We start from the raw sequence: 21,822 nt of genomic DNA, 5'->3' as shown, positions 1-21,822 counted from the left end.
AATTGACTCTTGTTATTGCACACATGACTGGCTGCACTAGAATCATATCACTAGTCCTTGAAAGAATTAGGTGTGGTCATGTTCAATTCAATCACTATACCAAGTGACATCATAGCAATGATTTTTAAAATTTCATCATCAAGATTTGCGATTGAAACACTACTAGCCTTTTGTTTCTTATCGTACATGCATTCATATTTGTAATTGTTTTTCTTGCCACAATTATAGCAATTCCTATTCTTCTTTTTATTGTCCTTAGTGTCACGTCCCATTTTTTTGAAAATAAAAGAAAGTGTTAAAAAAATATGTTTTTTTTTATTTTATTTTAGAAAACAAAGAAAAAGGGTTGAAGATGGGACATAAAAAATGTGACGGTTTGAACCTAAAATATTAGTCTAAAAAGAATTTTTTTTAAAAAAGTAGAGTCGTCACTTGATATCGAGTTTAGGTATACCAAATCATCCAAAATATATTTTAAATAAAAAAATAAATAAAACCTTTTTATACGACTTCAAGTCATTAGAAAACAAGAGAAAAGAGTTCAGGAGTTACGGTTGAAAAAATAGAAGACAAAGATTTGATAGGTTCAAATCTAAACCACCCTTTCAACTTAACTAAAGTTAGTTGTTAGATTTAGTCAAAAATTTTTCTAATCTAACATCTAAAATTTATCACATTTGGATGCTTCTATATGAATGCAAATCTAGACCTAAGGGTATTGAGAGGGACGGAATGTCTCTTCAAAATTTAATTGATGCAAATCACATTAATTGTGATGTCCAAGAATGATTATTTGAAGAGGTCACGAAAAATATGAAATATGAGACAAAAAAAAGAAATTATAATATTTAGATAAATATACATGATTTAGAAAAAGAGAATGCAATATAACGGGTACGAGAGACGAGAAGTCATGACTTAATTTTCCTTCTTATAGAAGGGTAATAGCGTGCTAAGGTTAAAAAATCATATTCGTTCATTTTCCATATTGGGAGGGTAACTCTCTTAACCTATTCAAGCAAATGGACTAACCTATTTCTAAGTTCCTAAAATGAGATGCAATTCTAAATGGTATGGTCTAAGCATATAAAGGGTAAGGGGATAATAATAGGAAAAATATCATGCGAATGATAAAACAATCCTAAAAATAAGAAAAAAAATACATGAGATGTAATAAATATCATACCAAAGCATGAATCTAACGTATCGATGGTGTAAAGGGTCTAGCGTTAGACTAATCCATTTCTTAAAGTCCTCACTAGTGTTGGACTAGTGAGAAATTAGAGAGAAAAATTACAACTAGCGTTGGACTAGTGTGGTGACGTTATGCATTTATTATAAATAAATAAAGTATAATTAAAGCAAATAAACACATAAAGCACATAGATTACATAACACATATGCATAATATCTAGCTGCTGCAAAATTTTAGAGAAAGCGAATAAACACACAAGCATACAAGGACACAAACGCGCAAGCAAATAAAATTAGCTATTACATTGGAGGCCCTAACTACAATTTAGAAGAAAATTTTTTTGAAATAATAAATTTATCTATTACATTTATCTAACTAATTACATTTTTGACAAAAATAAAATTTATCTATTACATGGTCTAATTAAATACAATTTTTGGACACCTATCTATTACGATTTGGCATTTAAATACCTCCCAAATAATAAAAAATTAAATAAAACAAATAAAAAATTAAAGTGAATAAAATGTGTAAATAAAGGAAAAAGCACTCAAAATATGCAGTCACACATAAAGCATATAGGAGTACATAAAAGAATTTAAAATAATAATAGAAGGTATCTCCCTTAACATAGTGGTTAAATGAAGTAAAGTTTGTCCTATTTATACTCCAAAATCAACAAAATAGTCAATGCACCAATTTAATTAACAATTTAATAAAATGTAAACATGTAGCAAAATTCACTCTGTTATTCCAAAGAAATACGAATACATATAAAATCCCTAAAATTCATCAATTAAATGTATCTAAATGAAGTATGATTAACAATTAAATGAAATAAACAATTGTAGTTAAGAAATGATGAAGATTAGGAACCTAATTGCAAAAATTGGAAGTTTTTGAGGTTAAATTATAATTATTAAAAAATTAGGGGTTCAAATTAGATAAAAAGATAAAGTTTATGGACCAAAATATAATTAAATTTACAATCTAATTGAAATAAATTCAAAATTTAGAGCCATTGTGAATTAATTGATAGATCAGAGGCCTAGTTGCAAATTTCGTTTCTGATTTGCAAGAAAACAACGCAGGCTTCTTGTGTGTTTTTTTTTTTTTTTTTTTTTTATTGGGCGGTAAACTCCTTAGCCCAAGGCGAAACCCGAATTGATTTTTAAGGAAAAGAATGGACCAACCCACTTGTTTTATTAGTTACAAACCCAAACACAGCATTGGGTTTTAGCTTCACAACCATGTCATAGCCAAAAGAAAAATAAAAACAAACCCATTCATCAAAACCCATCAAAACATTAACCCATTTCTTAAACCATTTTCATAAATCCCAAAAAGAAAAAGAAAATGTCTAACTAAGTAATTTAAATCCAACAAAATTATTTTTAATTATATTCTGGAGACCAGAAATAATTTATTCAAAGCATGTATATAGAATATATGAAAGAAATCAAGGCTTTAATGGAAGAAATTCATCCATTTCTACAAATATTTGGGCTTTAATGCGATTACACAAAATTTGGAGGGGCAACTTGCAAATTTCAGAATCCTTCATGCAAGAACAGCGAATGATTCTGCACTTTGGAGATTCACCAACCCTGGAAAATGTGCAAAAATGGTTGTCCAAGATTCGGATCCAAATACACAAGATTATAATCCAAATATCCACAAGATCTAAACATCCAAGTGCAAGATTCAACACAAAATTAAGTAATAGAAAATCTAAGCTGAAAGTCTGCAAAACAAAGGGGGGAAAACAGCGAAAAGAAAAGGAAAAAGAAAGAAAAACGTGTGCAGCAAAATCTTGCTACATCTGGTGATGACCTAGGCCCGTATGAAGAAGAAAGAAACGAAATAACTACCTTTGATGCCTTGTAGATTCAAATAAACGTGGTAAATCTCAAGGAAAACGGATCCAAGTGCTGAAACTAGGAAAAGCAACTTTTGTTGAAGAATGTTCAAGAGTTGTGACTGTAGCAAGTTCAAGCCTCAATACGAAGGGGTTGCAGCAATTTTTTTCGAAAATTTTCTAAATGAAATCTTCTCTACTAAGATCCTAGATTACTCAGAAAGAAAATTTCTCCCAACAAGCTCTATCAAAGGAGAAAATTGAGCTCGAAGATGGCTGGTCGGTCAGCCTGTTTTTCCGGAAAAAATTTTTACAAAAAATTTTTTTTTTCCTTGTTTGCCTTTCTTTTTCTCTTTTCTTTCTCTCCCTCCCCAGATTTTTGTGCAGCCGACTTTCCTTACCTCCTCTTCTTCCTAAGGCTGTGTCCTTTGCTATCTAAATGAAATGAAAGCCCCCAAAACCCTCCTCTCAAGGGTTGAGATGCAACCATATTTGCTGCTAATTTTTGGGTAATTTGATGGCCTCTTTTCCAGAGGTTTCTTGATAAGAGTTTGATTGGTGAGGTGGCCTTTGTACTGGTAATCTTGGGAAAAAAGAAAAGGAAGAAAAATCGAATCAAAATTCCAACTGCATTTCTGTACAATATTGCTGGTTTCTGCTGAAGAAGAAATCGCGCGCGTGCACTGCACGCGGGCGGGGAAATTTATTTTTTTAAAAAAATAATAATCTGATTTTCAAATTTCATTTTTTCTTTTCCCATCTTCATTTTCCTATATATATATATATATATATATAACTAATCAAATAAAAATGATTTTTCTTGAAATGAGAATTAAAAGGTCAAATGTAAAAGTAAAAAAATAAAAATTAATAGATAAATAAATAAATCAATCAATTAACAAAATTTTGGTGTCTACACTTAGAATTAGTATCTTCAAGTTTCTTCCTTTTGACATTGGAAGACTTTCTTTCATTCATAAAATTTACCTTAGACTCATCCTCTACTTTCACTTTGGATTCACCATTCACATCTTTCTTTTGAAGATTTCTAGTATCTTTTTCAATCGTTAGATGTTTCAAAACACCATTTAAAGTCAAAATTTCGAAAGTATGGAGCCATGTCTTTTGATAGTCATTCTAACTAGGAGGCAATATGGCAATAATAACCCCCACTTGAAATGCTTCTGAAATTTCAATACTTAAATCTTTGAGTTTCGAAACAATCATTTGCAAATTGTGAATTTGATCAAGAAGTAAGAAATTATCTATAAATTTGAACTCAAAATATTTTTTAATAAGAAACTTATTGAATCTTGCTTTTGGTCGACATGTTGACACTCAAGGGTATCCCTAATCTTTTTTGGTAAATTGACGGTTGTGAATAAATCATAGAGAGTATCTAACAGAGTATTGAGAATATGACCTCTAAACACCACTTGATCTTCTTCACGCTTTTTCCTTTGTCTCTTCAAAGCCTCTGAATCGTCATCATTTGGAGGAGGAATTTCTGGAAGATATGGATTCAACACGTATGCCACCTTCAAGGCCGTGCAGAAGAAGATCATCTTATCCTTCCATCTCTTGAAATTGGTTCCAATTCCATCCAAGCGGTCCAACTTAACAAAATCTTAATTCATCACCTTGATAACAGATTCTTGAATAGACTCCATACCAATTTCAAATAACACCTTAAGATTGTCGGAGAAAAATGGGTATTACAAGTGTATGGAACCTACAACAGAGTTATTATAAGAATAATTTCAAGAATTTGACTAAACTAATTTTGGGAAATTCAAGAGATTTTCCAGGATGCGTGATCACTCTCCTTAAGATGTTATTTGCTCCCACTGTCTTGCTAACCGGGTTGAGATGGCAAATTACCTCTAAGATACAATGAAAACAACAATTAGCCTATAGCAAGTTTAAGTTTAGTTTTCACAAGAAATGGATGTAAGAAACTGGTTTTGCAAATCTAAATCTAAAATACCTTAAGCACAAGTTGCAACAAGAGAGGTTAGACTACCTCTTATTTATAGGCAATACAATAGCAAAAGTATATGAATTTCACTTAATGTCCATTTATAAATATAGCACACCAAGTTCATGAATTGAGTAGTTCCATACATGAACAGATGAACTTGAGAACATATAACAATGTATCTTCATTTAATATCCATTTATGAATTTAGTACACTAGGTACATGAATTAAGTGGTTCCATGAATGAACTAATGAACTTGAGAAGATAGATCAATGTACTAATGAATCTTGTAGAAAATTCATAAATCATACTTCTAAACATGAAAAGAAAAATCATGTCACAAATCATGATCAATTTCCATACTACAAACTAATTTCCAACAATCTATCCCTCGTGTGAATGAACTTTCTGTTTCGATAAAATGACCTCATTCCTTCAGCTACAATACCAACATGTTAGTATTAAATATTTAGAGCAATAAAATAACTCTATAAACAACCTAGATAAATTAGTGAAAAACAAGGCATTCTCCAAGGACATAATGAAGAGTCTCCACTTATTGGTAGAAGTGTGAGTCAGAATCGAAATCGGTAATTCGAAACTTTGAAATGGAAATTTTTCTGAATTTTGGTATCAGAGTTTCTGACCGAATTCAATTTCAAATCACCAAATTATATAAATATATATGTTATATTACATATATATATAAATAATATATATATATATATATGAAAAACTGATTTGAAATCGAAATAGAAATTCCGAATTCCGTTTTCGATTTCAATTTCGAATTGTGAATTCAAAATCAGAATTTTTGACTTGAAAAATTTCATTACCGAATTCGACCCAATTTCGTCTAATTCGAAATCGAATATTCCAAATTTTATTTCGAATTACCGAATTTGAAATTTCGAATTCAATTCAAATTCCGTCAATAAATCAAAATTTTTTTATTTTATGCACTCCTACTTATTGGTGTTTGAAACTTCATAATCTCTCAACTTGGGAGCAACTCTCCAGTATTTCGATTGCAGCATCTTCCTAATCCTTCGATAACCATTGCGTGCTTGCGGCCTGAAGGCCCCAAACTTGGTGCTAAACTCATTGCACCCAAAAGAATTATCGCCATCATCTCTAATTCCTAAATTTACATTATTCTTGTGCTTGGGAAAAGAAGCACTAGAAACAGGGTCCTGTACTAGAATGAGCTTTTTTTTTTCCTTTTTCCTTTTGATGATGGCTACCGGGCCATCACAAAAAAAAATCCAGCTGGAGCAATTTTTTTTTTTTTAAAATTCATAGTTTGTCAGGCTTAATAAGCCAGGCAGGCATAGTTCAATACATTCTCTCCGTCAGATCAATACTTGCACGATTTTTTCGAGCAATAAAGGGAGGAATTAGCCGGGTAATTGCCGCTCTAAAAGATTGAAATTTAACTACTGCTTAAATGTTTTTAGTTAAATTATAAACTTCAATTCGTAATATATATATATACACACATATGTTATGATCATAGAAGAAAACTTTAGATAAAAATGCGTGTAATAATGGATGAACTATATAAAATGGTAAGAAACATGTAAAAGATTTTCATGTTTTCTTTGTTCCTTTCTCTCACATGCTTTTGTTTTTCCGGTACCTTGACTTGTACTTATTTACACTAAAGTTAAGGGATCACAGCATCTGTGGAAAATGGAAGCGTTGAGAGAGACCAATTCCAAGCAGAGACCAATTCCAAGCCCAACAAATCTTCATAGTTACATGCTACCACATGGTAGGTAAAATCACTTACCAATCACCACCTCTTTCCAGCCGTACAACCCACCATTTTTTTATCAACACACACATATATTTATATGTATGTGTGTGTATGTGTCTATATTTATATATATGTATATATGTATGTATGTATGTGTATGTATATATACGCATGTATATAGGCTTCATTCACTAAGGATATGCCCACCACCAAGCAAGAATTTATTGTTTCCTTATTATCAAAACACACACATATTTATATGTATGTGTGTGTATGTGTCTATATATATGTATATATGTATGTATATGTATATATACGTATGTATATAGGCTTCATTCACTAAGGATATGCCCACCACCAAGCAAGAATTAATTGTTTCCTTATCATCAAAACAAAGCGGTGCTTTCCCATACTTTTAGATGCTTGTGTTAAAATAGACGGGTTGAAAAAATAAACCTTAAGTATTGAAGAACCATAAAGATGGAGGTTTGTAGTAAAAAAAAACATGTGATTAATCCTTACAACGTTGTAAGTGGCTGCAATTATCCAAAACCAAAAATGAATTTGTCATTGCCATTTGGATTAATTAAGAATATGCATTTATTAATGAAGTTAATTTGGAGATTGGGAGACAAGGAAGAACCAAATGTGGCCTAAGCTTGAAACTGTTCTCAAGATACTACAAATGTGCATGTCCAAGTTTCATGCAACATGATCCTGATATGGTGCTGATACATGTTAACGAGACCAAGAACGATAAAATTCTTAGAACTTGCTGCCAAATTGATTATTCCTTCATAGTACTCCCTCTGTCCCATTTTGATAGTTCTAGTTTTTTTTTTATACAGTTTAAGAAAAAAATAGTTAACTTTGTTGAAACAATAAATTTAGGTGGCTATTTTCCTAAAATACTCTTACATTAAATAAAGTACAACTTTATATTAATTATTCATGGAAACTTGAATTGATGGTTTATAGAAACTTGAATAGATAGTCAAGAAAGAATCAATTCTGATTTTACATTATTTCACATTTTAGCTTGAAAGAATAACGAAGCTGGCTTTTCATATATTAATATGTCTTGGAAAATCTAAATGTATTAAATGGGGCAGGTTAACAGTCTATATTAAATAAGATAGTTTATACTAATAACAACCTACATTGAATAAGGGTATTTTACAGAAATTAAAATATAACTACATTTTTTAATTGAAAAGTGGACTACCATTTAGGACAGACGAAAAAGGAAAACAGGACTATCAAAGTAGGACGGAGGGAGTAGTATCTTTTTAATCAAACCTAGGAGTCCTTCATAAATTAGCAACAATCTTGGACAAAGTACTACCAAAAAAGAAAAAAAAAAAGGAAATTGGGATAAGCATGCAGAAGAGAGCTGAGTAAAAAGTGTTTCAACCCTTTGAAGCTGACAAGAAAACTTTACTCATAGACATAATTGAGAACTGGCTGCAAAATTTTCCCCATGACTTTATTCATCAATGGAGCCAAGTGTTAATAATTTTGACAAGTCCCTTTCGGATCAGCAACATTTATCTGTGGCACATTTATCCCTACCCAAAACAAAAAAAAATGGAGATCGACGGGCCTGTGATGAGTAGGACGAGGAGGAAAAGACAAAAAAAATGGTTTGGGTGATTTAGTTTCCATGAAAGAATAATGCATTTCCCAAAGTTTTGAGCACCAATTTTGTTTTTGGTATTGAAACTTTAGTTGAACTTTTAAACCCAAGAATTTTTCAGCACTTCCTCTCAAAAAGGAAAAGGAAAAGAAAAAAGAAAGAAGAAGAAGAAGAAATTGTTCCATATTTTAAAGTTGCCTTTACGGGACCCATTAATGAGCAACTATGCCCCTTTTCTTGGCATCTTGCATTTTGCCTATGTATATCAATTACCACAAAGTCTATATTTCTGTGCACTGCCCACAATCAAGAATCTAACAAGAAAAGAAAAAAGGGAATCACAAGCGTGCATGCATCCAAAAACAATTATCAGAACTAGAAGCAGGGGTTTGTCGGTGGGGCAGCTCCATTTATTCACGAAACATTTCTTTTTTTCTCCACCAATTACATTGTACATACTACAAATATAAAATTTTAAACTACAAATTGAGTAAAAGGGGTTAAAATTAACCACTGTAAATTCATACATAATCTCCAATTGACAAGAATTTAATTCTTCGAATTGGATGAAAAGAAAAGATAGTGGAAATAACTCTTCACCTTGAGCGGTTGAGCCCACGAAATTGGAACTCGTTCAAACATCAACATGGCAGCTCTGCACCAATTGATACTTAATCGCTGGTCCAACCATAATGCCAGAATTCCGATTTCCAAGATTTATATAGGCAGGACAATTAACGTATAAACGGTATCTTCCAGAGATAAACGTACCAACTTTCCATCTAACTCTTCCATTAACTTTAATGTTGATCAAAACCGTCCCAGCAAATTGATCTTGAGTTAAAGCATCGGTATAATATGGTGCAATAGGAACTGAATTTCCATACAAGAATGGGGACCAAACCGTAATATCCTTGTGACCCTGGTAAGTAGAAGGCAGCAAAGTTGGCAACGTGATTTGTTGGCCACGGTAGGATGCATAGGCATCAAGTCTATCGTAAGAAATGCCAATACGGTCATTAGGGTTGCGAGAAGAAAGCGTGATTTGGAAGTTGGACGTGAGCAAGTTGGGAGCTGAGACGTTGAAGGCGTAAACGGTGGCGTCCTGTAGGAGGAAGTGTGGTTTTGTGGGACGTAGGATGAGCCATACAAGGAGAATGATGAAGAGAATGAGGATGATGAAGGCGAGTAAGGCCACGAATAGGCGGCGGAAGAGCTTCCGTTGCTCATGCTCGTAGTGGCCGCAGTCCTTGGCCGACATAATGGTGGTTTGGAGGGTGTTGGAAGAGGGTGGTTTCCGGCAATAGGGGTTTAGTTAGGGGGAGGAGATTTGGTTGAAAGATGGAAATGGCTGGTATTGGTAAATGGCTTTAGCTTTGTGGTATGCTTCTAGATTTTTGAGAGTGTGAGAGATCGCTATCTATGTTTTGTCGTGTCATATATAGCATTCATTGGGAGTAGGATTGAGTGGAGGGGCATTTAGGATATGAAGGTTATGAAAGCAAAATACTAGCTCTAGTAGAAAACAAAAGGCATATAAAAGAGTATTCATGCATTTGATCTTATACATACTATGGTAGGACAGTACATTAAAAAATTAAGTAGAAGTAAGCCAGAAAAACTAGTGTTGTATATTGTGGGTCAAATGTGATGAAATAATTAATTAATTGTTGTTATGATCAAGGAAATGTTAGCGTTGCTAATGGGAGGTGAAAATTTGTGGTTTTTATAACACACAATTTTACACAGAACCATGATGGAAGTGTTCTTCTACATAAAGAAATGTGGGGATTGTGCAAAAATGAAGTGGACGGTGGAAATAAAGCCAAGGGCATTTGTTTGTTTGTTGCAGTGTGACCTTATCTTTTAGGGCAGATGCGTCTAAGCAAAGGCTACGGGATTCACGAATTATGGGAGGGGCCCTTCTTGTTTCACACGCTCATGGATGACATTTGGTAACTTGTATTGGCATCATTCTTTGGCCACCAACCTCTTGGCTATGGAAAGAACTATGATTGATATGAAATTAGCCATGCATATGAGGTAAGTTGCACAATTACTCAATTTTCTCTCAGTTCTCATCATAACATCAAAGAATATGTCTAACCAGATGAGTTGGATTCAAGACCATATTTTACAGATATAGAAATTGGACAAAATTGCTTCATCAATACAAGTTTGATTGGGTAAGCTTATATAGGATCTTATTTAATTTTACTTTTTTTGAGTTTTCAAAGGGATCATGAACAAGGATTGTAGAAATTTAGCCATTTGGATAAGAAATGAGGTGTATGCTATAAACCTATATGTTCTTCTCAAATTAGCAGTCTTTTCAATTTCAAACATTTTGCTTGATATCTGACCGAGAATTTATTTAACGTTTAATTCTTTTAAAGAATATAAAAAAATTAAATAAGTCTTCATAAAAGGGAGTTGGAACAATATGTTTGTTTTGTTTTTTTTTTAGTCACAGCAATAGTATTAGTATAACCTATTTTAACCTAATTCAGGGAAATGTGAAAGGGAACCTAACTGACGGGAAACCCGTCGAAAGCAGCCACGTTCAAGTGGCAAGGTGGGAGACAAGGATTTAACCCTTGACCTCTCACCTACGACACCAAGACTTTAAAGTCTTAGGAATGACTAACAGCCTCTTGAAACAATTTGCTTGCATTAATTGTGTAATTAATATTCTTGTCCTCTGCATGTGCCTTCTGCAGTAAAGATGGTACACAATCATTAAATTTCTTTACAGATATTTACCATTCAGTTTATTATATCCATTTTAATTTTTGTGTTTCTTAATAAAAAATTATCTTGAAATGATCAGAGTTTGACGAGACTCTTCCTGTTTCATCAGCGAAGGTGATGGAAAATGGTTTTCCAAGAAAGGGAGAAATTATTATAGATAGTCCAAGTTTTTTCTTTTTTAATGGATAGTCCAAGTTAAGTCTAAGTTTAGTATGCCTAATTAACTACCCTTGTAGACCTGAGATACTGCAGACAATTTGCAACTTTTGTTCATATCATGTAACTCAGCAAATAATTAGCATTTTATTTACCAAAAAAATTAAGTAATTATTTGCTTTGTATCCTAAATACAGAATTACTTCCAGAAGATAGAATTTAAGATTAGTATTCAGTACAACTAGAAATCTACCTAATACACCGGACACATTTCACTGCACCATTTGGTGTGGTTTCCCCTCTCCTCTGGATATGGATAGAGCTTGACTACGAGCTAACTTTAGGACAATTTCACAATGTCATCAACCACGTGTCCGTTCAAAAGCATTTATTTTAAGTTGGGACAAACTGAACTACTTCCTAGTACGCCATTTCTTTAATAATAACAATAAATAAGTAGTAAACTTTTGTCAACATCTCCTATTTTTTAGAGTTTTTTTTTTAAAAAAATGTACTGTATCAAATTAACGTATGTGACATAAACAAGTAATTAAAAAATACATTCATAAAAAATGTAAAAATTTTTTGAGAAAAAATGGCAATTCAAACAGGGTAAATTTTTGTCTCTGAATTTTATGTACTATTGGCGTATTACGACCATTTTATAACTTTAGTACAATATAGAATTTTGTTAAATCTCAGACGTCAAAAATTACAAATGTCTGTAATATTACTAACCCTATTAAAATTATGAGATGCATATGTGTTACACATCATACATTGCTAAAAAGTATTACTTACAAAATGAAACTAGAAATGCAATACTACTATTTGCCAAATGCAAATAGTATGGGCAGTTTTAATCAGCTATACAAATTCAGAGCTTGTTAAAGGCAAATGATGCGAAAGGCTAATTACTTTAGGTGAGTGGTCGCATCACATGATAAGATGGGGACTTCCCTTCTACCATACGTATTCAAGACCAATTCCCATATGTGCTATAAAAAACGTTAAATGAAATAAAAGATTGGAGAGTTGTGGAATATTAGAATATAGATAGAGTAAAGGACTTTCTATTAATTAATAAAAAGTTGATTCTTAGTAGGTCCTTTGGTCCCTTTAAGAAGCTGCCATAGAATCTCAGAATATCCTAGACATCAGTGTTAAGGAATGGTTGCAAAAAATATCAAACACTTTACTCTTATACCCTGTTTGGATTGCTGATTTTTGGGACAAAGTTTACGTTATTTTGTGAATTTTCTTTTTGCACGTTTTCTAATCATTAAAAAAAAAATACTACAGTAATTTTAAAAATAAAAAAATTCAAAAAATACTATAGTAATTTTGCACGCATCAAAGTACTATACTAAATTTTCTCCAAAAACTCTTCAAAAATTGTGATTCAAACAACCAATGTAGTTGAGTTAATATATAGTTGTATACTTCCTCTAACGCTTAGTGAATTTTTTTCGTCTATGAAAACTTTAGCCATATCATGTATGTGCTAAACTGCTAATGACGAGTCAGATTTTAATTTTTTTTAAAAAATAAAGTTAAATTGAAAAAGATAATATAAATCAGGACAATAATTGTGAGTTTGTGAATTTACATAAAAATTTAAATGCGATTTAAGTGTATTAAAAAGTGTCTATTGGATATCTATTGAAAAAAAAAAACCCAACATCTTTTTATTGACAAGATTACATACAACTCACATACTTTCTCCTCTTTTCTTTTTGTGATCATACATGAGTTTTTAACAAGGCAATTTGCTGTCTTGTCTTATTGATCTTTTGTTTGCATGACTACATATTGTACAAGCTTTTTTTTTTTTTTTTGTGCGTATTGCCTTGAATAAATTCACATTCCATAAAAGCATGATTCTTGTAATTGTTTCGCTTCAAAGCCAAGGAAATTTTGAACATACATGGTTGTTTAGCTCCATGATGACACCACTTGCAACAACCGTTTGAAAACACAAAGGTGAATGAAGCCAATGGATTTCCAATTCCACCATTGTCAACTACTCCTATCCAATCGATCATGACTTGGATTGGACCATTTATAAGATTGAATTATACTTGATCATATTTTTTTGTTCAAGAATTTCTGCATCAAAGGTCGACATTCCAAAAGATATGGTTGTTGCATCTACTGAAAATGATGGTGCTTTTCTTCCCCAATCTCCATATCATCATTTCTTCTTTAACCATCTTTTTTGGTGTGGGATATAGTACAATTTTCAGCAAAACCAAACATTGTTGCATCATTACTTAGAGAAATATTATGGTGGAGATGATGTAGCTATCAGATACGAGGGACATTACCCAATGAAAATTTCATGTCCTGTCTAAAATATATTAGGTAGGGAGCAACTTTATCATAGATGCAAGATTGGTGTCTCAAATTTTTCATTTTAAGATTGATGTATAGTCACATTAGTTAAATCTTGCCAAAAATAGCTTCAAAAGTTCATATGATTCACTGCAAATTTTACATGCTGCTGTATGCAGGATAATTTCCCTGAATTATAAAACGGCAAGTACTTGGGGCCCCAAATTCCAATTTCATGGACTAAACACGTTGGGGCCTCTGCTGGCTAACAACTCCACCCAGGTGGTATGATGTCCATAATCCAAGAACCGCAAAAAAAAAAAAAAAAAAGGAAAAACATCAATTTTCTATATTTTCATGTTATTTATGCATTTCTTTTTTATCTCAGCAAAAAAAGAAAAAAGAAATTGTGTTTTCCTTTTTCTTGGGTTTTTGTTTTTGGAAGAAATGTCTGGTTAACTTCAAAAGATAGATAAAAGATCATTGATCAAGCCTCAAAAAATTGAATTGGTTGTTGAATTGATAATTTCCTTTTTCCACAATTTTTTGTTGAAATGATAGTTTTGAGACATTGATTACCTGCATTGCTCTCTTTTCTTTTCGGGCTTTTGCGTTTCCCTACTCTGGTGGAAAAGGGCATTTCTCTTTTCCAAGGACGAATAAGCCTCTTTCATGGAACACAAGCCAAGGATATATTACGTCTTCACAACATTTCCAATTTGCATGCAAAAAGTTGAATATCTTAACCTTTATGAGCCCATAAAGCCCCCAAAAAATAGCTCCTTCGGATGGAGATATTCGTTTTCAATCTCATGAAGCTTCACTAGAATATCCACCAAAGTTATTGAGCCATAGACGACAAAATCCAAAAGCAGAGGTCACAAATTTTAGAAGAAATAAAGGTGCAAGAAGCTTCACGCGTGCAAGATTCTGTCGGAGACAAGAGAAGTGGTAAAGAAATTGAACACAACACCGGGGAAGGAAGAAATGAATCTTTTTCAGAGTTTAATGAAACAGCTTTTCAATTGGAGTTGAGACAGGATAAGAATGGAATGATGAATTCTGCTGAATTTGAGTGCTCACAAGTGAGGATCTCTATAAGGGACTGGGTTCGGTCCAAACTTTCTTTGCAGATGAACATTTTGATTCTGGTGCTCGATCAATAGAATGCTCCAACTCAACTCATTAAATTGCACCCCTAATCCTAATGGCCTCTAATATTTCTAGCATTGGTTTTAAGTTTAATGTAAAGGGTAAGCAGGTAGAGTTATATATAATCAAGCCCCTTAGTGGGTTTGCTTAGGTGAGGGCTTTTGAAGTCCTCCTCGCCTGCTAGGTTACGGGTTCGGCTCTGACCTAGCAGATTGGGGGTTAGAAGTGGATTTGGAAAAGGAGGGAGGTAAAAGAAAAGGCAAAAAAAAAAAAAAAGTAGAGTTACACATATAATTAGTATTTAATTTTATGCAATTTCAGGAATATATACCTCAATCTTAAACACAATTAGCTTGTATTTTTTAAGATTTTAACCAAAGTATTAGTTGGATCGTCATAATATGAAACATCTTTGTACTATGTGTCCCCAAAAAGGGGTAAACCTTTGAAGGTTGTAGTAGTAATTCTCCTTTGCATGTCAAGAAAGATTAACGCAAAAAAGAAACTTGCAATCACCAAGAACGTATGAAAATATTCAAAAAGATGGATTTTGCAGGATGCTTGAATCTAATGAATGTTGTATTTTCCTTTTTGAGTCCAAATATTTATTCATTTTTTCCTTTTTGTTTTTGTGCGCCTTTCAAATGCTATATAGCCTCTAGCTACGTCTCGTGTTGAATTGTTGTAGGCTACAAAATAGTTGATGAAATCTTTTGGTTTATTATATTTGTGGACAGTAGATTATTTGGAATAATACTGCAATACTTTTTCGATCTGGTGTATGTGAGATAAAAAAAATAATAAAAAATATACTTTTAATGCAAGCAAATAAATTTGTACAAATAATCTACCATCCAAGTTGAGGACCATGCAGTAAAAAAAAAGAGCAAATTAATATGAATTTGGACGGAGTTATTAGACTAGGTCATTTGTTGGGCCATAGCCATGACATGTGCTCTATGATGAATTGTAGTAGAACCATGTAGTAATTTCTCATCAGAATCATGAATCCGTTCCTATTCACTGGAGCTGTATTGATTTGTTAAAAATATTTTTCCAACTGAGATATTTTTGACCCTTACATTCATTAGTAGTCAACCATAATAAGTTGCTTGTATAGGATAGAAGACTTCAGACCATTGTCAAGAGTTTTCTAGCATTTTATTCTTCGTAATAAAACCAGAATCTCAAGCCCACTTCATGATTTCAAGTTCATGTCATTGGTCAATAATTAGGACCTCACCTAACATTCTAGATCCAGATCTAAGATGACAGAACAAGTTGAGAACAAATGGCCTCTCAAGAGTTGAACATTACCATTAGGGATAATTTCTTAAACTTTCCTTGAGATTTGTGACAATTCCATTGAAGTCCTTTGAGGTTTCAAAAATTACACATATCTCCCTTCATCTGACACTCTTGGTAACTAAACATTAGCTAGCAATTTAAATGAATACCCCAAAATACGTTCAACTTATAATGTTTAATTACTTTCCAAAGTAATTATTAGCACAAATATAAGGAAACGAGTATCAAGTTTTCAATACCATATTTATTGTTTGATAAGTAATTATGACAATAGTGATTTACTGGGGATAAATATTCTTCTAAATTGGAGATGAAAATATTGCCATACTACTTTTAGAGTTTGTGAATTTTTAAATTGCTGGAATTACCATAATTTTGTAGTAGTTTTGACCGTTTCGTTTTGAGTTAGTGTGCCTTTTGATTAAAAAAATGATCAACAAATAAATATTGGATCGCATTCTAAGTCGTTCAAAAAAAAAAAAAGTCACCAGTTCAACATTCAGCGTCGATATTTATACTTTTCTACAGTTTCACTAGCCAAAATATATAACAAAAAAGGAATAAGAAGAGAAAAGGAAAAGAAAAAATAATTATAAATTCTATTCTTTGTATATACACGTCCAACAAAAGAGTTTTATTAACATATTAAGATAGTATTATCATTTTATGTGTAATTTTCAAAACCTTGAGGGAGCTCAATGAAATTGTCATAAACCTCAGGGAAGGTTTGTAAAAATTTCCCTTACAGTTAAATTGGAAGCAGAATAAAGAACTGTCACGAAACACAAAGCCAGTGGAAGAAACGGTCATGAAGAAGCCAGGGAATATGTAGTCAGCAAAACATCGTCATGAACAAGGCTCAAAAAATCAAATAGAGAGATCACATCATACAAAAAATATACTCCAAAAACTCTTCAATTTTATTCGGTCAAATCCCACAAATATGCTCATTTTTCTTCCAGCACAAGGCTCGCCGTCATGTTGTTAAGGCACTTGCTCAGTGCATTACTGCAACTTACAAAAGATGAAAAGAAAGCCATGTGTTTCTCTAAACAACACCAGGATATGGCTCTAGGCTATAGTTTAGACCTTCAAAATCAATAGATCGCTCCTCGGTAGCATCTCATTCTGCCAAAAAGGATTTTCATATACCATTTATCTCTTAAACTGCAAAGGAAGAAAAGAAGCATGCATATATCACCTTTTCAACAGCTAGACAATATTTTTCTGTCTGTTCAACTTACAAGAGTGCAACAACTCTCAAGAACAAGAGAAACAGTACTGTAGTGAACCGAATCTTACTCTGTAATAAGTAAAAAAGGTTGTATAACCTATTTATTCAGTCTCACTTAATTCCTTAAGGTATTATAGTTTGACTCCTGCCAACCTGCCAGGTAACCATGACATAATCTATGTGTAAAACCTGTTTATGCATGTAAATATAAATATACCTTTCAGGCAATACTGGATATAGACCATCCTTACCCAGCCAATGTTTTAGGAAGAGAATTGGAATTATACTTTTACATTTGAGAAATGAAACTTCAATCCATCCGCCTTATAAAACTGTACTACATTAATAATGCTTGCTACAATCTTTACTAAGTAATAAAACTTCAGAATGCAGCTACATCATCAACTGGTCTAAATCACTAAATATGCAGCATCATAACCAACTAATAACTCATTCTAGACCAAGTATCTTTCGTGCTTGCCAGAATTAGAGTACCATGGAGACACAGAAAAATGTGCTTATAGGCCAGTAATATTTCGTAATCAAGTTGTGTCAGCATGCTAATCAAATAATGGAGATCGAATAACATCTTTGCATTTGTACGCCAACCAGAGATAAAAAAAACTATGACAGAATCAAACATAGCATGTCGTCACACTCCATGTAGAAACAGTGGTCCAATCGATGCTGAGGAGTATTTTGTGCTCGAAAGACAATCTTAATGCAGATCATAAAATTCAAGAACATTTTCAGATGTCTTTTATGCACCATAAGTTACAAGTGACACTAAAAAACTTAAAAGTAGATTTTCACTTTAAGTCAGAAATTGTTTCCCCATTAAAAAGTAGTGGAAAAGTGCTCCTCACCATGTCCTTGAAATTGCAGACCATGCCAACTATGTTATAAGAAACATATCAATCATTTTGTGTTTTACATGTCAGCCTGACCTAGCAATGGCAATATTAAATGTAGAACTTCGAAGGAGACACTTCTGACCTAAACACATAACCCGTCATCCAACTTAAAATTACTCTAAATTAAGTAGAGCATCTAGGCCACGTTCTCATCAACATCAGCTAAATTTCCTACAATTCACCTGTATTCACCAAACTTCCAATGCTATGTAAATCAATTAACTATTTTTCTCATCTCAATGTACCTCAGAAGTCCAATCATGCTCGGTGATCTAAAGAAAAAATAAGGTCCAGGTTGAATTTCATTTTTTTTACCATTCTTATGCCTTTTTTTTTTTACCACTAGCAGATCCAAAAACTAAAATTCATATGTCCGTTCATGCTACAGTATATGTATGCCCTCACGTTTCAAGACCAATTATCTGTACCACACTAAACATCAGCAGAGATGCAGAGAACTAAGCACATTAGACTGGCAGTAGAGCAAGCAATAAGGAGTGCATATACCTAGCAGTATGCTCATGTAGACTATCTGCAATTGAATCGTGCAGACACTGTTTGGTTGCCAGTGGACAGTGTCCTCAGAACTGCTCCCATTGAATACTTTTCTAAGTCTTTAGACACTCGACTAATCATTTTCCATTGATCTTCTATTATGTAAAACCAACAACCTTTCCACAACCATCAACATAAGATCCCTTAAGTAACATGTGTTCACAAAATGCAGTAAAGGGCCAAATCAGTAGGTGGTGAAGGTAAGATCTATGTGCTTCTAGTGTAAGTGCCAATATGCCCTTCACCTGAATCCAGAAGAAGGAATAGACAGCACAACAAAGAAAGTGCCAGATTGCAATTTCATAGACAATCAAGGCAACAGCAAACATTGGACCAACCAATAACAAACAATATCACATCATGCGAGAAAATATGAATACTGCAATACCAACTGTACACTAATCACTATGTAAGAACCTACGACAATACTGTCTCAAGCGTAATGGGAATTACACTACCACCACAGCGTTTCACAAACACAACATCAAGTCACAGTGCCCCTAATTCAAATGCCAATTCCTAATCATCATATTACATTGCTTATACTCACTAATCAAGGCACAATAAAATTGCATTCTAAGTATAAAACTACTAAGAACTTTAAAATTTTCATTGATTTGATAAAAATCCCATTTCACCTCAAATCCCTCAAAGGCCAACACGGCACTGTCGAGGTCCACCGGTTAAAGTCCCATTACTCGCATTAGCCGAAATCCCTACCGATAAATCCCCGCAAAACGCCTTCAAATACCTCCTCCTAGCCTTCCAAGCACCCGCCTTAAACCTCACCTCCATAAGCATCCTGACATTAAGCACCACATTTCCATTTTTCCCTCTTTCCCCATTAATCCCATTCGCAATATCTCCATCCAAATAAGCCTTTACCGCAGCCAATTCCGCCGTGAACGAGGTTTCATTCTTCTTCCCCTGAGAAAACGGCGGAAGAGTAGTTTGGGAAAGCTGAAAATTCTTAAAATAAACGGCCGCCTCAACGTTGTCGTAAAACAGAGTGATTTTTCCATTAGGGTTCCGAGCAGTAATTTTCACGTCGAAATCCGCCGAGACAAGGGTACTCGAGGAGAGATTGAAGTTGGAAACCGAGAGCGAGTCGACTCGGAACTCGGGAAGACGGGGGCGGAGAACCAGCCAGATGATGAAGAGGATGGTGCCGAGGATGATGACGCCGGCAATTATGAAAGCGAAGAGGCGGCGAAGGAAGGTGGCGCGGCGGATGGCGTCGGGATCAGGCTGGTGGTAAGCTGGTCCGGTGTAGTATTGTTGGTTGTAGTAAGCAGCAGGTGGTGGTGCAGCGTAGGGGTAGGAGGTGTTGGACGGAGGCGGTGGGTGACCATTGGTGGTCGGAGCTGGGTAGCCGGTGACGGGTCGGTTATTCGGGTCAGCCATGGAAGAAGCGGAGGAGCATGAGGAGGTGCAGGGGTGGCAGGGCGGTGGTTATGAAGTTAGTGGAAGTAGTGGGAGGAGGTGAGAAAGTCGGCAAAGAATCCAGCAAAGCATCCTCGATACTTTCTTTTTTTTATTATTAAAATAGTACACTTAAACGGGAAAAATTACATAAATAGTCCTGAATATTTTTACTCTGCGAGTTTTGGCCCTTCACATTTGAAATGTGACATTTAAGGCTGGAGAAAGTATATTAATAAGGAAAAATGATAATCACATAAATGGATTCACATATTTTTACTTAGTAGTAATTTTTAGGTCTACACCATATCTAATGATCAAGTTTCAAGTTTCTTTTTTGCCTAAAAAGATCAAGGATGCATCGAGTGACTGATTCTTTTATGAGTCTGTTTAATGGGTGCCTTTAACATATATTTCAGGTATCATATTTTTGAAAATGTAAGATTAATTAGGAAAAATAAATAAATACAAGAGAGAATGGGTAAAATTAAATAGATAAAATATATAAATGCAAAGGACAATAATAATTATTAATATGTGTATATTACATGGTAATTAGATGAATGTTAGGTGTGTTAACAAGTGTCTTATAGGTACCTATTAAAAAAACCCTTCTTTTATACCAAAAATGAAAGCATAGTATTTTTTTCTATAACAAGTGAATAATTTTTCCCGCTACAATAAAAATTCCTTCAACCTATGAATTTTTTTTTGACACATCTTCAAGCAAAAAAATAGACTGAAACAAAATTTTTAGACACAAGGATTCTGAAGCATGGGGCCAAAATGGTTCATTTCGAATATGTGGGCTAAAAGACAATGAAGTAAAAATATGAGGGATATTTTTCGTTAATGCCAGATTGCAGTGTGGAAAATATCGGAGGTTTGATATTTTAACTTTGGGTATCGGCTATTCGCCTATGTTCTGTGGATTATTCTATTTTGCAGCTATGGAATGTAATTCAAATTCATCATAAAAGATCATTAGATTAGATTATTGCCTTGTCCCCTTCAAGTTTATCCACTCGTGCTTTTAACTTTCTAATTTCTTTTGAAGTTTATCCACTAGTTTTTTTTTTCCACTGGAAAAGGACATTCGAATCAGTAAGAAGAAAGAAAAATATATGAATATGCAAATGGAAAATGAAGGGAAAAGGAAACCTTTTTACCCTAATACTTTTCCCCGGGAATTCTTACAATGGTTTTCCTAAAAAGATAACCCAAAAATATAAAAAATGGAATTTGTTATTGTTTTCAAATATTAGATCTGCAAAATACTTCAATATTGGATGGGGCCTTGCAAAATACTTCAATTAGCTCTGCTTGTTTGATGGGAAAGTTGTTTAAGAAAGTGTGTCGTAGAAAAAGTGAAGTGAAGTGATGTAATTAAAGAAAAAAACTGATTTTTTCACATTTGTTTGGTTAACAAGAAACTAATGTAAGAAAATACGAATTCTTTGTTTGTTTAGCTAGAAAGTAACGGTAAAATTTGACTAGTCTATTCATTAATAGAAAATATTCAATATTGAACTTATTCACTTTTAGTATTCAATATACATAAAAACATG

The 21,822-nt window shown here is 33.3% G+C and overlaps 2 protein-coding genes across 2 annotated transcripts; both read right to left on the bottom strand.

The window, feature by feature from the left end:
• Positions 1–8,816: 8,816 nt before the first annotated feature.
• On the bottom strand, positions 8,817–9,881 carry LOC113725582 (NDR1/HIN1-like protein 1). The gene has a single exon (XM_072075300.1). The coding sequence runs from the start codon at positions 9,687–9,689 to the stop codon at positions 9,063–9,065; it is 627 nt and encodes a 208-aa protein (XP_071931401.1). The 5' UTR covers positions 9,690–9,881; the 3' UTR covers positions 8,817–9,062.
• Positions 9,882–19,265: 9,384 nt separating this feature from the next.
• On the bottom strand, positions 19,266–20,352 carry LOC113726138 (NDR1/HIN1-like protein 10). Its single transcript, XM_072075298.1, has one exon. It carries the CDS (start codon positions 20,234–20,236, stop codon positions 19,481–19,483), a length of 756 nt encoding a protein of 251 aa, XP_071931399.1. The 5' UTR covers positions 20,237–20,352; the 3' UTR covers positions 19,266–19,480.
• Between the last annotated feature and the right edge of the window lie 1,470 nt (positions 20,353–21,822).

This window comes from Coffea arabica, chromosome 1c (assembly GCF_036785885.1).
Source record: "Coffea arabica cultivar ET-39 chromosome 1c, Coffea Arabica ET-39 HiFi, whole genome shotgun sequence".
Lineage (NCBI taxonomy): Eukaryota > Viridiplantae > Streptophyta > Magnoliopsida > Gentianales > Rubiaceae > Coffea > Coffea arabica.
Note: the sequence above shows the minus strand (reverse complement) of the source record. Positions and strands in the feature narration are given on the sequence as shown.

Bases quoted from the DNA above. Each gene is read 5' to 3' on its own strand.
- LOC113725582 (XM_072075300.1), bottom strand. From the start codon at position 9,689: ATGTCGGCCAAGGACTGCGGCCACTACGAGCATGAGCAACGGAAGCTC.
- LOC113726138 (XM_072075298.1), bottom strand. From the start codon at position 20,236: ATGGCTGACCCGAATAACCGACCCGTCACCGGCTACCCAGCTCCGACC.